Here is a 17,069-nt window from a genome sequence, read left to right as displayed (position 1 = left end):
CTCCCAACATTCTCATGAGGATGCTTTTGAGATCGTGAAGTTCAAAGTCCTCAGTGCAGAGCAAGTAGAGATGCTCCACACATGAGTCATTGCCTCTCTTCCCCGAAGCCGCAACCCCCACCCTGTCCCATGGTCACCGTCCCACAGCAAAGACGCACTCAGAATGCTCTACAGGATTTTTATTGCTGGTGGGGACTGGAGGGGACGTGGGATGTCCTGTGGGAAGTCTTCGACACAGAGGCTGGGCATGTGGGAAGTTTCAGAGCCTTTGTCTGGGCCTCTGTCTGGGGCACAGCCTTGGAGGAGAGGGGCAGATCCTGCTAGGGTGGGGGCGTGGCGGGTGGATGCAGCTAGGGTTGGGGGTTAAGCGGGGCAGCATCCTTGTGTGGAGGGGGAACGTGATCTACTGTATCTGGAATATCTTTCATTGTATTTGATGCCATTTTCCTGTAGAGAGAGACGGGGAGAGGTGACTGTGTTTTGCCCCAATCCCGCCCCTACCCTGACTCCCTGGTCTCTCTCTTCCCCCAAGAAGATTCGGAGGAGACCAGAACTGGGTGGCCCGACTTCTGTGCCTGTTTCCCAGAGGGACCAAGCTCCTTGAAGTCAGAACTCTTCATCCAGGCCTCTCAAGGCCTGCCCTCTCTGCCCCACGCCCACTCTGGCCCTCACTGTCCCCTGTCCCCTGCTGATTCAAGGACACTTTCCAGCCGCCCGCCCTTTGCCCAGGCTGTTCCCTTGGCCTAGAATGCCGCCCTCGCCTTGACTATGTGCACATCTTCCTGCCTCAGGGCCTTTGCACTCCCCGTCCACAGGGAACATTCTCCCCACATTCCTAGCCCCTGCTGCATTTTCCCTCATTCAGATCTCAACTGAAAGTGTCACTCTTCAGAGCAGACCCAGTCGCCCTGTCTACAAGAGCCCCTCCCCATCCCTGCTTGTTCTCAACACCCTGTTTATCGTCTTCTCAGTGCTGCGCTCCCTCTGGGCTCCTCTCCTGGAACTCCCTGGTTCATGGGCTGTTTCCCTCCCTCTCCCTCCCCCGAATGGCAGCTCCCCGTGGGCTGTGACTTTGTCCTGTTCATTGCTCTCCTTCCCCACATGGACCAGGTCCTGGCCCTGATCCGAGGCTCAATGAATATTTGTTCACAAATGAATGCTTTCCTAACTCCTCAGACAGAGCCACTGTGGGCGAAACACCCTGGAGCGTCCACACTGTGCCAGGCCCCACGCAGTCCTCCAGGTCCTTCCCCTCAGAAGCCCCCATGGCACAGATGGAGAAACTGCAGCTCCTGATGTCACAGGAGGAGAGGGTCTGCCCCAGCCTATGCCCCAGGTCTGTCCCGTCCCAGCTTGGGCCTGTCCCCACCACCCAGGGCCATCTCCGCATGAGCCTGGCCAGAGTCAGGAACCTGTCCCTGAAGTCTGAGCACCCAGAGAGCCAGCTGTGTGACCGCAGGGACCTTGTCACCCTCCCCAGCCTCAGTTTTCCCGGTGTCTTCACCCATGCACCCAGCCCACCGGGGTCCGGGAAGGGGACTAACCGGGTCGCTGAAGCTCCATTCTTCTTGTTGATGTCGTGGATGATGTGTTTCACGATCTCCTTCCCCAGGTGCTTTCCAACCTTCTTCAACCCCCCCCAGATGACGTCGATGACGCCGTCCGGCTCTAGGTCCGCCTGGTCCGGCTCTAGGTCTGCCTGGGCCGGGGCTCGGCCTGTCCAGGAGACGGGGAGGGTGCAAACATCTCAGTATTGGGAGACCTCCTGATGAGCGTCAGGGATGGGAAAGGAGGTCCAGGAACGAGATTCTTGGGGCTCATGGTGTTAAAATGACGGGGGAGGGTAGTGGAGCCCCAGGTGGGTCTTAAGCTGCTGGGAATTGCTTTCTCTCCCCCTGGACACACCCCGCCCACGCTTCCACTCTGCAAGAGCAAGACAACCACCCTGGAAGGGTGGGGATCACTACGTCATCCGTTGCTGGGGTTCCCCAGGGCAGACTTCCCACCTGCTGGACCACCCCTTAGAGAACCTGAGACCCAGCTGATGGGATGTGGGGTGGGGGTGATGAATGGACGACAGGGGAAGAAGGGCACATAAGGGGCCGCAGTGCTCTCCAGGGTCCTCTGAGCCTGGACCCCATGCCCAGGGCCAGCTTTGCATGTCCAACTCTCAAACTCCCAGGGTCTCCTCTCCTCTTTTACCTTCACACACCATCCACAGAGCCACCAACAGGACCGGGAGCGACAGAGCAAGCCTCATGGCTGGTGAGGGGGCTCTGGAGGCAGAAGCGGGGATCGGGTCATCAGTGACACCCCATATCCCTCCACCAGGTCCCTCCCGCGAAGTCAGTGAGCACCTACCTGGACCAGAGAGGGACAGGACAGGTGAGCTCCCAGCTGGACCAGTGAGGGCCAGGTGAGATGAGGGAGCCTGGCCTGTCCTGGGCCTTTATTAGGCTGCGGAGGGGTGGGGCAGGTCCCCTTTCCTCCACCTGGGCCTCCCCTGGGCCTGCCTCCGAGTGTCCTCTCACCTTTCCATTTGGGCCCCTTGCTGATGGCAGCGGGTCAGGCGGGGCGCAGGCAAGACCCTTTGGCCCGAAGCCTGTGGCTGTCCATTGCCCACATCTCCAAATCTCCCTGACTGTGGGGCCCTGCACCTGCTCCAGCCCCTTCCCCCTCAGGGGGCAGTCTCCACCTCCCCTACTGATGCACACCCTGCTCCCAGACTCAGGGCCTCTGGATCTCCCTCTGGGTGGCTGAGTGACTCAGTTCACCCTGGACCCCGGCCCTCTTCCATCCACCCCTTCTTCACAAGCCTCTTCAGCCCAAACAGCTCCCGCTCCACGTCTCTGGGCTCACGCAGTTGCCCCACACTCCTACCCCCTGCAGGTCCCCCCCATCTCACTCTCAGACTCGCCCTTCACGCCCCACAACTTGCATCTGGAGCACCCAGGCCTCCCTCCCTGCTCTCTGGGTCTGAACCTCACAGCCCCCTCTCTCCCTTTTGGAGAGGGGTCTTTCCAGCCTGTCTGAACTGCAAAACCTGCGCTGCAAGGCTCCCAGTGTGGGCCCCACCATCCTTCCCCCAGGCCCCCTCTTCCATTGCTCCTGCATCTCCAAGTCTGCAGGGCCCTGTAAACCCTCCATCTGCTGTTCGTCACCCTCCCAGGCCCCTCCTGGCACCCGGGTCCCCAGCTCCCCTCCCTCCACCACATCTGCCTCTCAGGGCTGGATCCAGGGCTTCCTCCCTCCTCTCAGCCGCCTTTGACCCCCAGTGATCCCTGGCAGCTGGGAGAAGGGTGGCCCAGGATCCAGACTCTAGCTTGGCTGACCTTGTGTCCCCCAACCACGTGTCTGTCTGGAGATGAGAGGGGATGGTTTGAAAGGGACACACAGACACTACCCTGGCAGCATTGCAACACCCCTCTGGCCACCTCAGCACTTCCGGTCCCTGTCAGCCCCGCTGCTGCCTTCCCAGACATCCGCCTCCCTGGTGAATCCAGCATTCCCCAGACATGCACCCCAAGTCTGCTCCCCTCCCTGTCCTGACTGAAAAGAAGAGAAAAACAAGTTGGCTTTTCCAGTCTAATCGTCATATTGGGTTTTCTGTTCACAGATGGGGAAACTGAGGCACAGCTCAGAGCATTCAATGGTTTAGTGAATGGTTAGGTGGATGGAGGCATCTTAGTCCCTCCCCTCCCCAGACCTCTGGCTGTCTCTCTGCCACCCCGCCAGTGTCAGCCTCCTCCCCACAGCACCCCTGCCAGCCTGTGTTTTCCGAAGCTCTGTCCCCAGCCTCTGTTCCATGTATTGATGGGAGTTGGGCTGCGGTGAGGTGGGACAGCCCTGTCTGCTCAGACGTCGTCATATGTGAAGATTCAGAATTCATCTCTTCAAACAAGAGACGTGGCTGGTGACACCTCTTTCCCTGACACCTGGGGAAACAGGCTCAGAGGGGTGGCCCCAGCTCCAGGGCACACTGTGATCAGTGGAATGCTGAGCTGGGGCCAGGCCCTGGTCTCTGAGCCCACTGACCCTTTCCCTCCTCACTGGGCTCTGGGTGAGTCAGGTGGGAGAGGGGAGCCGCCTCCACAGGGGCACCCAAAGCAGGGCCAGGGAAAGCCCTCGTGGTGCAGAGTGTGCCGGAGACAATGCAGGCACAGGGGCGAGGAGAATGCAGCCTGGCCTGGGAGACATGAGCGCCAACTTGGCCCGTCGCCTGCGGTGGGACCCCTGCTCCCCTCTTCTGAGCACTGAGGGCGTGGGAGAGGAGAGGCCGGTGGTTCCCAGATCCAGCCCTGGCTTCTCTAGTGTCAGCTCTCAGCTCCATCTCTGAGCCCTGAGTTCCAGGGGCGGGGCTGACCCTCCCAGGGTGGGCCTCTCCTTCTCCCTGCAGCCTGGACTCCGCACCCACTGGGCTTGTCGGGATAGACAAGAGGTCCACAACCCAGCTGGAGGAGGGAAGGAGGGAGACTGAGGGCAGAGGACAGGGAGGAGCAGCTCTGGGGGAAGGGACTTGCTAACCGAGAGGGAGGGAAATAGGCAGAGGAAATAGCAACAGCAGAATGGTGGACAAGACGAGCCTGGAGGAGGGAGCGTGAAGGGAAAAAAGAAACAGGCAGGGTCAGGGGGCAAGAGATTCTGGAGGTGGGAAAGAGAACAGAGAGTGGTGGAAGGAAACAGAACCCAGAAAAATGAAGTCTCTTGGGGACAGCAGGTCAGCAGACAGAAGGAGCAGAATCAGGTAGGACGACAGGGACAATGGCGTCGGGAAAGTGGCCTCACCATGACAGTGGTCTCCGGTCTTTTGAGTCACAACAACCCTCTAAACAGATATTATGAAGCTGAGATGAGAGGGAAGCGTGTGAGACGCTGAGCTCCATGATGGAGGGAGACACAGAGAGGAAGATGGCAGAGACGGGGAGAGCTGAGAACAGTCAGAGAGAGGCAGGGCCGGGAGCTCCAATGGAGAAAGGAAGCAAGAAATGAAGAGAGACCCCTAAGAGCTGGTGATAGGGACAGAATGAAATAACAAACAACCCTGGAAGGAACGTCCTCGTTCATCTCCCCGTATGTCTCTCTGGCCCCTGCATTGGACCATGTTTGGGATCCCTGGGACACAGGACACACAAATGCTTCGTGTCACTAGGAACAGCCAGGCTAGTCTCCATTCCAGTGACCCAGAACACAATCCTGAGCAGTGTATGCAGCTTCCCAGGTGCCCACGAAACCATCCCATCATAGACCAAGCCGTCCTGTCCCTCTTCTATCCTATTGTATCCATAATGAAATGTCAGCCTTGTTTTGCAGGACCAATGAGCAAAGCCTGCAAGCCATGTAGCTGGAGCATGCTCAGAAGATGGAACCCTTGTCCTCAGGTGACCTGGAGCCACCTAGGAAGCAAAAGTTCCTTAACTGTGGAACTCAATGTGCAGAGAAAGTGGTGTGGGCAGCCTCACGAGAAGGGAGGGGTCCCTTGATGGGTAGCAATCCCGACTTCTAAGATTGTGACACTCCTGCCCTCCAATCACATTCCGCCAAGCTAGTATTCTGCATAACCCCGCCCTCTCCCAACTCCATAAAGTCTGCCCGTATTTCAGCTCAGGGAGACAGATCTGAGCCTTGCCTGCTGTCTCCTTGCTTGTCAACCTTGCAATAAAGCTCTTTCTTCTCTCCAAAGCCAGTGCCGGTGGCTTCTCCAACCATCGGGCAGTGAGCGCTTGCTCAGTAACCAATTTGGTGACCACAAAGGGACTTTTGTTCTCTTGGCCACCTGGCCAAAGCTCGGTGGCCCCTCAGCAGGGCGATGGTCCACCTTATTGACCCTGAGCAGCCCCCAGGCTGTTTGAGTCTGGAGGGTCAACTTTGGGCTCTTGCTTCCCCACGGCAGCACCAGCAGCTCTTTCTGTTACTTTCACTCTTGAAAGAAGAAGCCATTGGTGGATGAAGATGTTTCATGGTTGAGTAATCTTAAGAAAGTGACTGTGCTTTACCTCATCTCCTCGTTTGAGCCCCTGGAAATATAAATTTGACTTGTATTTTAGGAAATTCTGGTGGGCTGAGTTGCAAATCTTGGTCTTGGATCTGGGATAATTAGAGACAGTGTAAATGGTTCACTCGGAGTTACTCCTGGTAATCTGGTCCTGAGTACTCTTGGTAATATGGTTCTGAGTACTCCTGGTAATCTGGCTAGCATTCTAATCTATGTTATATGTAGAATTGTCTTGTGTGTTATTGTGTATTAATATTGTTTGTCTAATTTGAATCGGTTGTTTAGGGACTGAGTTCTGGGTGACCACAAGAAATTCTCTTTCGGAACTAATTTTAGGAGGGTCTTCTGACTCTGAGGAAAAGAGGCCGTGTTCCCTCCAGTCCTTCTGGATGTTCCCCGGTGACTAAGGTTTTGTGGAGGTGTCGGGGCATCTGCCTGTGACACACAATGACCTCATAGGCAAAACCCCCCAAATATACCTCGGCAAACCTTCCCTGTTCATGGTGAAGCGCCCGACAGTGGCAGCCTGTCCGCGGCTTACTCGCCTGAGCTCTGTTGGTGTTGGAACATGTAAAGGAAACAGCTGACGCCTTGGTCATTCTCGGGGGAGTTGTCCCTGCAAGCTCCACACTGTCAGAATGTGAACCTCATCCCTAGAGAGACCTTGTTTGTTGCAGCCACCTGGGAGTCAGCCCTCTGAAATGGGAAATGTAGATGATCCACGCCATGGAAGCCCTTGTGGATACATTCTTCAAAATTGGGTGATGTTCTCTTATAAGCCCATGAAGAAGAAGAAAATGATTTTCTTTTATAAGACAGGCTGGCCCCAAGACTCATTGGGTCAAATGAGGTGTGGCCTGAGAATAGGTCTTTGAACTATGAGACCATCTTGCAATTAGACCTATTCCGTAAAAGGGAAGAGAAATGGGATGAGATCCCTTATGTGCAAGCTTTCTTGTCTTGATCTCAAAAAAGAAAGGGGTGCAAGCTCATGATCCAGAGGGAGGATGCACAAATGAAACCCTATCCTTCCAGAATCAAAGTCAGAGGGTGACCTTGCCCTTGCCCATTTGTTGTGTCCTACAGCACCTCCACCGCATGCTGGAGGCACGGTTGGAGATGACCAGGAAGCGCATAATGACCCCCCTGATGCCGCTGACTTGGCTCAGTACCCACTTTGTCTAGGAGAATGGGATGGTCACCCCTCCTCATACCCATTGGGGTCCTCAGTGCGACACAGAGAATGTTCCACCCCAGGTAGGGAAATTCCCGTTAAGGCAAATTCCCCACCAAGGCCAGCCCAGAGGGTTTCTGTAGGTGCATTCCCCCTTTTCCACTTTGGACATATGCAATTGGAAAAACAACATGCCTGCCTACCGAGATGATCCCCCACAGAGGGAAAGTTTGTTTACGTCCATATTTGCTACTCTGACCAACTGCGCCGACGTTCAGGCCCTCATGGACATCCTCCTCACCCCAGAGGAAGGGGGGATGATACTGGACAGAGCTCATCAGGAGGCCAAGAGACTCCATGAGTCACAACTTAGCAACTCAATCAGGGCTCCAGCGGTAGAGGCCCTGCCCGGGGTTGAGCCAGGCTGGGACTCCAATGACGCCGGAGACTGGTCAAGCTTAAACCATCACAAAGCATGTTTAGGAACTGGAATTCAGGAGGGGGGCCCCAAGACAAAGAGCCTAAATAAGGTCCAGGAGGTGCAATAGAGACCAAAAGAAAGCCCTTTGACCCTCCTGGTGAAAGTCTTTGAAGCTTCCAGAAGGTATACTGACATTGATCCAGGACATCTGGGCAACATGAGGCTAATCAGCATGACTTATCAGCCAAAGCGCCCCAGATATAAGGAAACATTTACAAAGACTAGAAGGGGGATTAGGGATGCTGATGTCACAGCTGTTTGAGGTTGCCTTTACAGTGTGTAACAGTGGGACCAGATACCAGAAAGACACAAACAACGGGAGATGAGACAGCAGGCTGCTCTGCTCACTGTACCAATCAGTGGGAATTAACCAAAACCACCTCCATCCACTGCAAGAGGCAGAAGACCATGTGTAAGACCCTCGGGGTCCCCTTCTTCCAATCATCCTGGGCACATGACTTGGGGACTAGACAATGTGCCTATTGCAAGCAGGAAGCCCATTGGAAAAAAGGATTCCCATTCTTAGAAGGTGAGAAAGGAAACAGTGTGCCTGGTGACCAGATGCCCCAATTTGGCGACAGTCACCAAGAATGAAGGGGCCCACGGGTTTCTCTAGACTCCACCAGCATCACTGACATGTCCCTCAGGGAACCCTGGGTGACAACTGCTGTGGGAAAAAGACTTGTAGACTTTCTAATTGACACTGGAGCTACTTATCCTGTTGAACCCCAGACAGGCCACGCCCTCCCTCAAGACCACGTCCATTCCTGGTGAATCTGGGGAATTCTCTCGTACATGTTTCCTACAATCGCTCAAGTGTCACGTAGGGAAAACATACCTAAAGCACAGCTGTCTGTGTATGCCCGAGTGCCCTATCCATTGTGGGGGTGAGATAGACTAACCAAATGAAATGTCCAACTGACTTTTGGACCAGAGAAAGTAGACGTTAATGTGCCCCCAGATCACTCCTGCGCCCTCCAAGACGCCATGTTGCAACCGGGAGAGGAGCTGCAATCAGGAGTCCCTGGAAAACTTCTAGAAAGGCAAGAGCAGGTGTCTGGGCCAAAGGGAGGTGTGGAGGAGCCAAGATGGCTAACCAATGGTGGTAAAGCTCTGCCCAGACGCCTGGGCTCCAAATTTAAGGCAATGCCCTTGACAGAGAAATGAGAACGAGGGTACAAAGCCTCTGACAGCCACCTTCTCAAATGACAATCAATCCGACTGTGTGGTTCCCCATATAACACTCCCGTCCTACCAGTGCAAACACCCGGGACAGCAGACAATTATTTTCTACAGAATTTGAGAGCCAGTAACCAAATAGTAGAGGATCCACATCAGGGGATGCCAAATCCTTATGCTCTGCTTACAACTTCATCTGGAGGCTTCTGCTGGTTTACAGTTCTGGACTTCAAGGATGCCTTTCACTGCATACCCCTAAGCCCTCTGTCTCAGGATCTCTTCCTCTTTGAATGGGATGATACCGAGAAGAATGTAAAACAGCGATATTGCTGGATGGTCCTCCTGCAAGGATTCCAAAATGCCCCCACCATCTTCGGGGGAGCCCCAGCCAAGGACGTAAGGCATCTCCAGTTATGTGAAGGAGTCTTACTCCAATACGTGGAAGACATACTGATTGCCGGTAAAACTAAGGAAGCTTCAGACCAATCCATGATCATTACTTCAAACTTTGTAGCACAAAGGGGATATAAAGTCTCCCAGGGGAGGGCGCAAATTTCTCAACCAGCTTCAAAATATCTAGGATCTGAGTCATCAAAAGGACAGAGAAACTTATGACTGGACCGATGGGTGGCACTAGCTGAGTTGACTATCCCCACCACCAGAAGACAGCTGTGAGGATTTCAGGATTCGCTGGCTTTTGTCACATTTGGATCCCTAAATTACGGCTTATGCCCAAACCAGTATATGAGATTCTTAAAGGAAATGACTATGAACCAATAAACTGGACTGCAGAACGCCACAAGGCATTTTATATCGTCATGGAGAAGCTTCCAGTGGCCCCAGCACTTGGTCTCGCGGACATTAAGAAACCGTTTTCTTTCTGTGTGTGAAAGACCAGGAGTGAGCGTTGCAGCGCTAACTCAGAATTTAGGTGCTGCCAGAAGGCAGTAGCTTATTTTTCAAAACAACAGGACATTGTAACTCAAGATGTCCAGTTTGCCTCCAGACCGTGGCTGCAACCTGGGAACTTCTGCAAGAGCCTGAAACATTTACCCTGGGTCAGCCGCCTACTGTGCACCCTCCACGTCGTGTGCTACTTCTGCTTGAACAAAAAGATGGATATTGGCCTCCTGCAGGGAGACTGGGGAAATATCAGGCCATACTACAGGACAACCCAGATGTAAACTTGAAGGTGATGTCTCCCCTAAACCTGGACGCCCTGCTCCCCAGGATGACAGCAGAACCTGTCCATGGTTGTACACAAATGACTGAAGAAGTTCACTGTAGCAGCCCCGACCTGACTGCCCAGCCTTTGGAAAATCCGCATACGGAAATGTTGACTGATGGAGCATCTTCATGCACCGTGGACTCCAGGATGCTGAGTACACAGTGGTGACTCCACAGGAAAACCCAGAAGCAGAAGCCCTCCCTCCGGGTCCGTCTGCCCAGAAGGCAGAGATCAGCCCTCTCGAGAGCAGTGCACCTTGGAGCTAAGAGGAAGGTAACCATTTATACGATGCTCAGGATGCCTCCTCCATCGTGCATGCACATGGGGCGATATGGAAAGAGAGAGGACTGCTAACTTTAAGAAGAAAAGACATCAAACACGCGGAAGGGGTACTGGCCCTATTAGAATCTGTTCTGATGCTGGAAAAAGTGGCCATAGTACATTGCCTGGACCACCCAAACACTGATAGTTACATAGCTTCAGGACATAATTTGGCCAATCAGGCTGCAACATAGGCAGCCAGGACCCCAAACCCAGATCGTAAGGCCATAGCACTACTTCTGAGTGTGGATCTGTCTCTTTTAAGCCTCAATGCTCAGAAACGGATCTAGACAGAGCAGCTGAATGGGGACTGCATGCTCACTCTCGAGGCTTAGATGGTGATCCGTACCAAACCCCCAGAGCAGGCTGGATTTAGGATGAACAGGGACCAGTGCTTATACCCGGGCACTTAATGGAAGGAATTGTTACTCGTCTGCATCACGGAATCAATCATAGGAGGGATGCCACTTATCATCGGCTCCAAAAGTCTATGGTTGGGCCACAAAGGCAAAGAACCATCCAAAAGGTGGTACAAAATTGCCTGAATGTGCCCGGAACAATCCCAAAAGCGGGCCACTTCAATTTATAAAAGGGGTGCCAACCCCAGGGAAAGCACCAGGAGATGATGGGCAGATTGACTTTACTGTTCTACCAAGAGCCGCGGGAAATTAGACCTATTTGCTGGTATTTGGGGACACCTTCACAGGATGGGTGGAAGGCTTTCCATGCAGGACAGAAAAGGCTTTCGAAGTAATCAAGGAAATGATCCCTTGCTAACAGAAACGATGCCTCGCTTTGGGCTGCCTCTTTCCATTCAAAGCGATAACGGAGGACCTTTCACAGGCAAGGTAACACAAGAGATGTCCGGAGCCCTCGGAATACAATGGAACTTACACGCGTCACAGAGGCCTCAGTCTACAGGAAAGACTGGAAAGATGAACCAGACTTTAAAGAAAACAAGTGCTAAAATATGCCAGGAAACCAATTTAACATGGGAAAGGGTCTGGCCAATTGCCCTGCCTGGGGGAAGAGCAGCCCCAAGAAGCAGGCTTCCATGGAGCCCTTAAGAAAGGTGATGGGGGACCCCTCCTTCAGACTCAGTGTTATTGCAGTCTTGCAAATGGTCATATTGTGAAGGAACTAGATACTCTAAAATGGGGACGGTCTCTAGGGGCTGCTGTGTCTGCTACACATAAATATGCTTCTAGGCAATTCGTGTTCCCCACTGGCGTTCCCCTGAGAAAGCAGGGTGAGTAAGAATGTGACCCGGAGCCCTCCTTGGGCTCAAATCCCGGCTCTACCCACATTTGCTATGTGACTCACACAAGTGACTTTAGCCTGCTGTGCCTCAGTTTCTTCCTCCCTAAAATAAGGGCAGGGCCAGCATCCACCTCAGAGGGGTTCTGTGCAAATGTAACGTTTAGGTTTTCGGTGGTGTTCTTTCTTTGAGATTTAGTATAATTCCTTATTTCATCAAGTCTTATTGAGGCCCTGCACCATGCCCAGACCTGTGCTGGGCTGAATGTGGGGACACAGTGGTGACAACAGCCCTGGTCCTGTCCTTCTGGGGCCTGCTTTCCAGTAGGGGTGAAAGACCTTTCCCCAGAGAGTGATGACCCAGGGAGGGCAGGGCTGGGATGGAGGAGCTTGACCCTGACTGGAGGTCAAGGAGGGGCCATCAAAGCTGAGACTTGGAGATCATTGGTCTGTGTCTAGTTCATGTCCCACCCTTGTCCTCGTCCAGATCCCTTTTCCTCATCCATGGACAGTGTGATAAACAGCTCCTGTGTGCATGACCGTGAATCAACCCAGTGCCTTGTCTTGAGCAGCCCAGCCAGGGAAGAGCAGAGCACAGGGATAGCCCCAGGCTGGGGTCCTCTGTGGTTCTCCACTTCCGGCCTGTGTGACCTTGCACAGGTGACTTTGTTACTGTGTCAGGTTCATTTCTACCTGCTGCACAGAAAGCCCAACACGGAGATGACGAGATTGCAGCAGAGAGAGGGATTAATTGCAAGACAGCCATGTGAGGAAGCCAGAGCAGGACTCTGAAATCTGCTTCCCCAAAAATGGGGACTCAGGGATATTTATAGGATGGCGGGGAAGGGTGGTCTGAAATGTGCAGATGGAGGATTGGAGGTGAAGTGAAGTGAGGTAATGGATGTTCTGCACAAGCGGCGTCAGACTCCATGTCTCTTCGTAGGACGCATGTTCACAAAATGGTGGTGTGAGCATGATCTGAGGGTGGAGGTTTTATCCTCTTGACATCAAAAGGTCACCTATCGGACACCTGCATGGGCCCGGTTGATGAGCTGGTGGTCCAAACCAGCCTGAAGTGGACAAGGAGTCCTCATTCCAGAAAAACAGCTCACACACCCATTACCATGGTGACCCAGGCTCCAGGGAGGTGTTATGTATTGGAACCTGGTGGGAGTCAGGCAGCCTTTTGCCTAAACAGCACAGTTAGCAATGGGCGCGGGGACAACTAAAACCTATAATCGGTAATTGCAAAAAGAAAAAAAACTTTACTTCCTAGCTGCTTCATCATCAATGGCTAACTGTTTGCCAGTTTCAATCCCTCTATTCCTTGGTCGTTCCCCATTCTTGAGGGATTTGGGGTGATGACCCATCTAGCTCCTTCCTGTTGAGTTGGGGTGTAGGTCTGGGTTAGAGGAATGAAACTGTTAACACTCATTTGGAAATATTCTCTTGTTCCTGGCTTCAGGTTGACATTTTGCATTATTAGAATTTTGTACCTTGCTCGAAAGCTTTGGAACAACATCTCAAGGCCCATTTTATAATCAAGTATCTGAGCAGAAGGATAAGGAGTATAGACAACCCAAATTTTAACAGTCCCTTAAAAATAGACCTAATCCCAGTGGGGCTTCCTTCTGATCTCCATTGGGGCAGACATCTGGTCTTATTTCCCATAGTCTTCTGTTCCACTGGATATGGGTCAGCGACTGAAGCAATGCCCCATACCCTGATCCTACAGTTGTCATTGACGATGTCTATCAGCACAGACTGTCTGCCTAGGGGCCATCCCATTCCTAAGGAACTCAAAGGAACAAAGTTATCAACTTACAGCAGCCTGGAGGGGCCATCAAATCTACAGAGCACGTGTGGGATAGTTAATCAGAGGTCATGCAAAGTTACAACATGGTTTCTTTTCTACCATATGGCTGCCCTTATGTCAACCTTGTGTTGATCGGGTAATGATTTCACCTCTCTGAGCCTCAGTGCCCCCATGGCATTTATCGGGCCAGCTCCCAACGTTCTCATGAGGATGCTTTTGAGATCGTAAAATTCAGCGTCCTCAGTGCAGAGCAAGTAGAGATGCTCCACACGTGAGTCTTTGCCTCTCTTCCCTGAAGGCGCGACCCTCACCCTGTCCCATGGCCCCCGCCCCACAGCAAAGAAGCACTCAGAATTCTGTACAGGATTTTTATTGCGGGTGGGGGGTGGAGGGGACATGGGATGTCCTGTGTGGAGGGGGAATGCGATCTACTGTATCTGGAATATCTTTCATTGTCTTTGATGCCATTTTCCTGTAGAGAGAGACGGGGAGAGGTCACCGTGTTTTGCCCCAATCCCAGGGTACCCTGACTCCCTGGTGTTTCACTTCCCCCAGCAGATTTGGAGTTGACCAGACCTGGGTGGATCCACTTCTGTGCCTGTTTCCCAGAGGGACCAGACCTCCTGGAAGTCAGAACGCTTCATGCTGGCCTGGCTCTCAAGGCCTGCCCTCTCTGCCCCACGCCCAATCTTGCCCTCACTGTCCCCTGTCCCCTGCTGATTCAAGGACACTTTCCAGCCGCCCGCCCTTTGCTCAGGCTGTTCCCTTGTCCTAGAATGCCACCCTCTCCTTGACTATGTGCACATCTTCCTGCCTCAGGGCCTTTGCACTCCCCGTCCACAGGGAACATTCTCCCCAGATTCCTAGCCCCTGCTGCAGTTTCCTTCATTCAGATCTCAACTGAAAGTGTCACTCTTCAGAGCAGACCCAGTCGCCCTGTCTACAAGAGCCCCTCCCCATCCCTGCTTGTTCTCAACACCCTGTTTATCGTCTTCTCAGTGCTGCGCTCCCTCTGGGCTCCTCTCCTGGAACTCCCTGGTTCATGGGCTGTTCCCCTCCCCCTCCCTCCCCCGAATGGCAGCTCCCTGTGGGCTGAGACCTCGTCCTGTTCATTGCTCTCCTTCCCTAATGCACCAGGTCCTGGCCCTGAGCCGATGCTCAATGAATATTTGTTCAGGAACGAATGCTTTCCTAACTCCTCAGACAGAGCCACTGTGGGCCAAACACCCTGGAGCGTCCACACTGTGCCAGGCCCCATGCGGTCCTCCAGGTCCTTATCCTCAGAAGCCCCCATGGCACAGACGGAGAAACTGCGGCTCCTGATGTCACAGGAGGAGAGGGTTTGCCCCAGCCTGTGCCCCAGGTCTGTGCAGCCCAAGCTTGGGCCTGTCCCCACCACCCGGGGCCATCTCCACATGAGCCTGGCCGGAGTCAGGAACCTGTCCCCCAAGTCTGAGCACCCAGAGAGCCAGCTGTGTGACCGCAGGGACCTTGTCACCCTCCCCAGCCTCAGTTTTCCCGGTGTCTTCACCCATGCACCCAGCCCACCCGGGCCCGGGAGGGGACTCACCAGGTCGCTGAAGCTCCGTTCTTCTTGTTGATGTCGTGGATGATGTGTTTCACGATCTTCTTCCCCAGGCGCTTTCCAACCTTCTTCAACCCCCGCCAGATTACGTCGATGACGCCGTCCGGCTCTAAATCGTCCTGGTCGGGCTCTAGGTCCACCTGGGCTGGGGCTCGGCCTGTCCAGGAGACGGGGAGGGTGCAAACATTTCGGTTTTGGGGGCCTCCCGATGAGCGTCAGGGATGGGAAAGGAGGTCCAGGAACGGGATTCTTGGGGCTCATGGTGTTCAAATGGGGGGGAGGGTAGTGGAGCACCCAGGGGTTCTCAAGCTGCTGGGAATTGCCTTCTCTCCTCCTGGACACAGCCCGCTCACCCTTCCACGCTGTGAGAGCAAGACAGCCAATCCTGGAGGGGTGGGGGTCAGTACGTCATCCCTTGCTGGGGCTCCACATGGCAGACTTCCCACCTGCTGGACCACTCCTTAGAGAACCTGAGACCCAGCTGACGGGATGTGGCAGGGTGACGAATGTACGACAGGGAAAACCGGGCAAATAAGGGGCCCCAGAGCTCTCCAGGGTCCTCTGAGCCTGGACCCCATGCCCGGTGCAAGCTTCGCACTTCCAAGTCTCAAACTCCCAGGGGCTCCTCTCCCCTTTTAACTTCACACACCATCCACAGAGCCACCAACAGGACCGGGAGCGACAGAGCAAGCCTCATGGCTGGTGAGGGGGCTCTGGAGGCAGAAGCGGGGATGGGGTCATCAGTGACATCCCGTATCCCTCCCACAGGTGCCTCCTGGGAAGTCAGTGAGCACGTACCTGGACCAGTGAGGGACAGGGCAGGTGAGCTCCCAGCTGGACCAGTGAGGGACAGGGGAGATGAGGGAGCCTGGCCTGGCCTGGGCCTTTATTAGGCTGGGGAGGGGTGGGGCAGGTCCACTTTCCTCCACCGGGGCCTCCCCTGGGCCTGCCTCCGAGTGTCCTCTCACCTTTCCATTTGGGCCCCTTGCTGATGGCAGCAGGTCAGGTGGGGCGCAGGCAAGACCCTTTGGCCCGAAGCCTGTGGCTTTCCATCACCCCCATCTCCAAATCTCCCTGACTGTGGGGCCCTCCACCTGCTCCAGCCCCTTCCCCCTCAGGGGACAGTCTCCACCTCCCCTCCTGATGCAGGCCCTGCTCCCAGACTCAGGGGCTTCTCCATCTCCCTCTGTGTAGCTCAGGGACTCAGTTCACACTGGACCCCTGGCCCTCTTCCATCCCGCCCCTCTTCACAAGCCTCTTTAGCCCAAACAGCTCTCGCTGCCCGTCTCCGGGGTCACGCAGTTGCCCCACACTCCTACTCCCTGCAGGCCCCCTCCAATCTCACTCTCAGACTCGCCTTTCACGCCCCACAACTTGCATCTGGAGCACCCAGGCCTACCTCCCTGTTCTCTGGGTCTGAACCTCACAGCCCCCACTCTCCCTTTTGGAGAGGGGTCATTTCAGCCTGTCTCAACTGTAAAACCTGCGCTGCAAGGCTCCCAGCGTGGGCCCTACCATCCTTCCCCCAGACTCCTCTTCCATTCCTCCCCCAGCTCCAAGTCTGCCGGGCCCGGTAAACACTCTGTCTGCTGTTCATCACCCTCCACGCCCCTCCTGGAACCCAGGCCCCCATCTCCCCTACCCTCCACCACATCTGCCTCTCGGGGCTGGATCCAGGGCTTCCCCCCTCCTCTCGGCCACCTTTGACCCCCAGTGATCCCTGGCAGCTGGGAGAAGTGTGGCTCCGGATCCAGACTCTAGCTTGGCTGACCTTGTGTCCCCCAACCACGTGTCAGTCTGGAGATGAGAGAGGATGGTTTGAAAGGGACACACAGACACTACCCTGGCAGCATTGCAACATCCCTCTGGCCACCTCAGCACTTCCGGTCCCTGTCAGCCCTGCTACTGCCTTCCAAGACATCTGTCTCCCTGGTGAGCCCTGCAGTCCCCAGACATGCACCCAAAGTCTGATCCCCTTCCTGTCCTGACCCAAAAGAAGAGAAAGACAAGTTGGATTTTCCAGTCTCATCCGCATC

At 54.5% G+C, this 17,069-nt stretch overlaps 1 protein-coding gene and 1 long non-coding RNA gene across 3 annotated transcripts; both read right to left on the bottom strand.

The window, feature by feature from the left end:
• Positions 1–164: 164 nt before the first annotated feature.
• On the bottom strand, positions 165–3,358 carry LOC103540274 (apolipoprotein C-I-like). The gene is made up of 4 exons (XM_070632921.1): positions 3,333–3,358; positions 2,203–2,276; positions 1,545–1,716; positions 165–447 (listed from the first exon to the last, which is right to left on the bottom strand). The coding sequence occupies exons 2-4, from the start codon at positions 2,258–2,260 to the stop codon at positions 351–353; spliced, it is 327 nt and encodes a 108-aa protein (XP_070489022.1). The 5' UTR covers positions 2,261–2,276; positions 3,333–3,358; the 3' UTR covers positions 165–350.
• Positions 3,359–13,802: 10,444 nt separating this feature from the next.
• Positions 13,803–16,735, bottom strand: LOC103543835 (uncharacterized). Of its 2 annotated transcripts, none has more exons than XR_011522688.1 (3): positions 15,832–16,735; positions 15,019–15,190; positions 13,803–13,920 (listed from the first exon to the last, which is right to left on the bottom strand). It is a non-coding gene; the product is annotated as an uncharacterized lncRNA (long non-coding RNA). The 2 variants fall into 2 exon arrangements; XR_011522689.1 differs by having other exon boundaries at positions 16,002–16,596.
• Positions 16,736–17,069: the final 334 nt, after the last annotated feature.

This window comes from Equus przewalskii, chromosome 9 (genome assembly GCF_037783145.1).
Source record: "Equus przewalskii isolate Varuska chromosome 9, EquPr2, whole genome shotgun sequence".
NCBI classification, from domain to species: Eukaryota; Metazoa; Chordata; class Mammalia; order Perissodactyla; family Equidae; genus Equus; species Equus przewalskii.
Note: the sequence above shows the minus strand (reverse complement) of the source record. Positions and strands in the feature narration are given on the sequence as shown.

Excerpts from the sequence above, each read along its gene's own strand:
- LOC103540274 (XM_070632921.1), bottom strand. The coding sequence starts at position 2,260 with ATGAGGCTTGCTCTGTCGCTCCCGGTCCTGTTGGTGGCTCTGTGGATG. Across the intron at positions 1,717-2,202 it reads TCTGTGGATGGTGTGTGAAG|GCCGAGCCCCGGCCCAGGCA; the intron begins GTAAAAGAGGAG and ends TCTCCTGGACAG. Across the intron at positions 448-1,544 it reads AATGGAGCTTCAGCGACCCG|GAAAATGGCATCAAATACAA; the intron begins GTTAGTCCCCTT and ends CTCTCTCTACAG.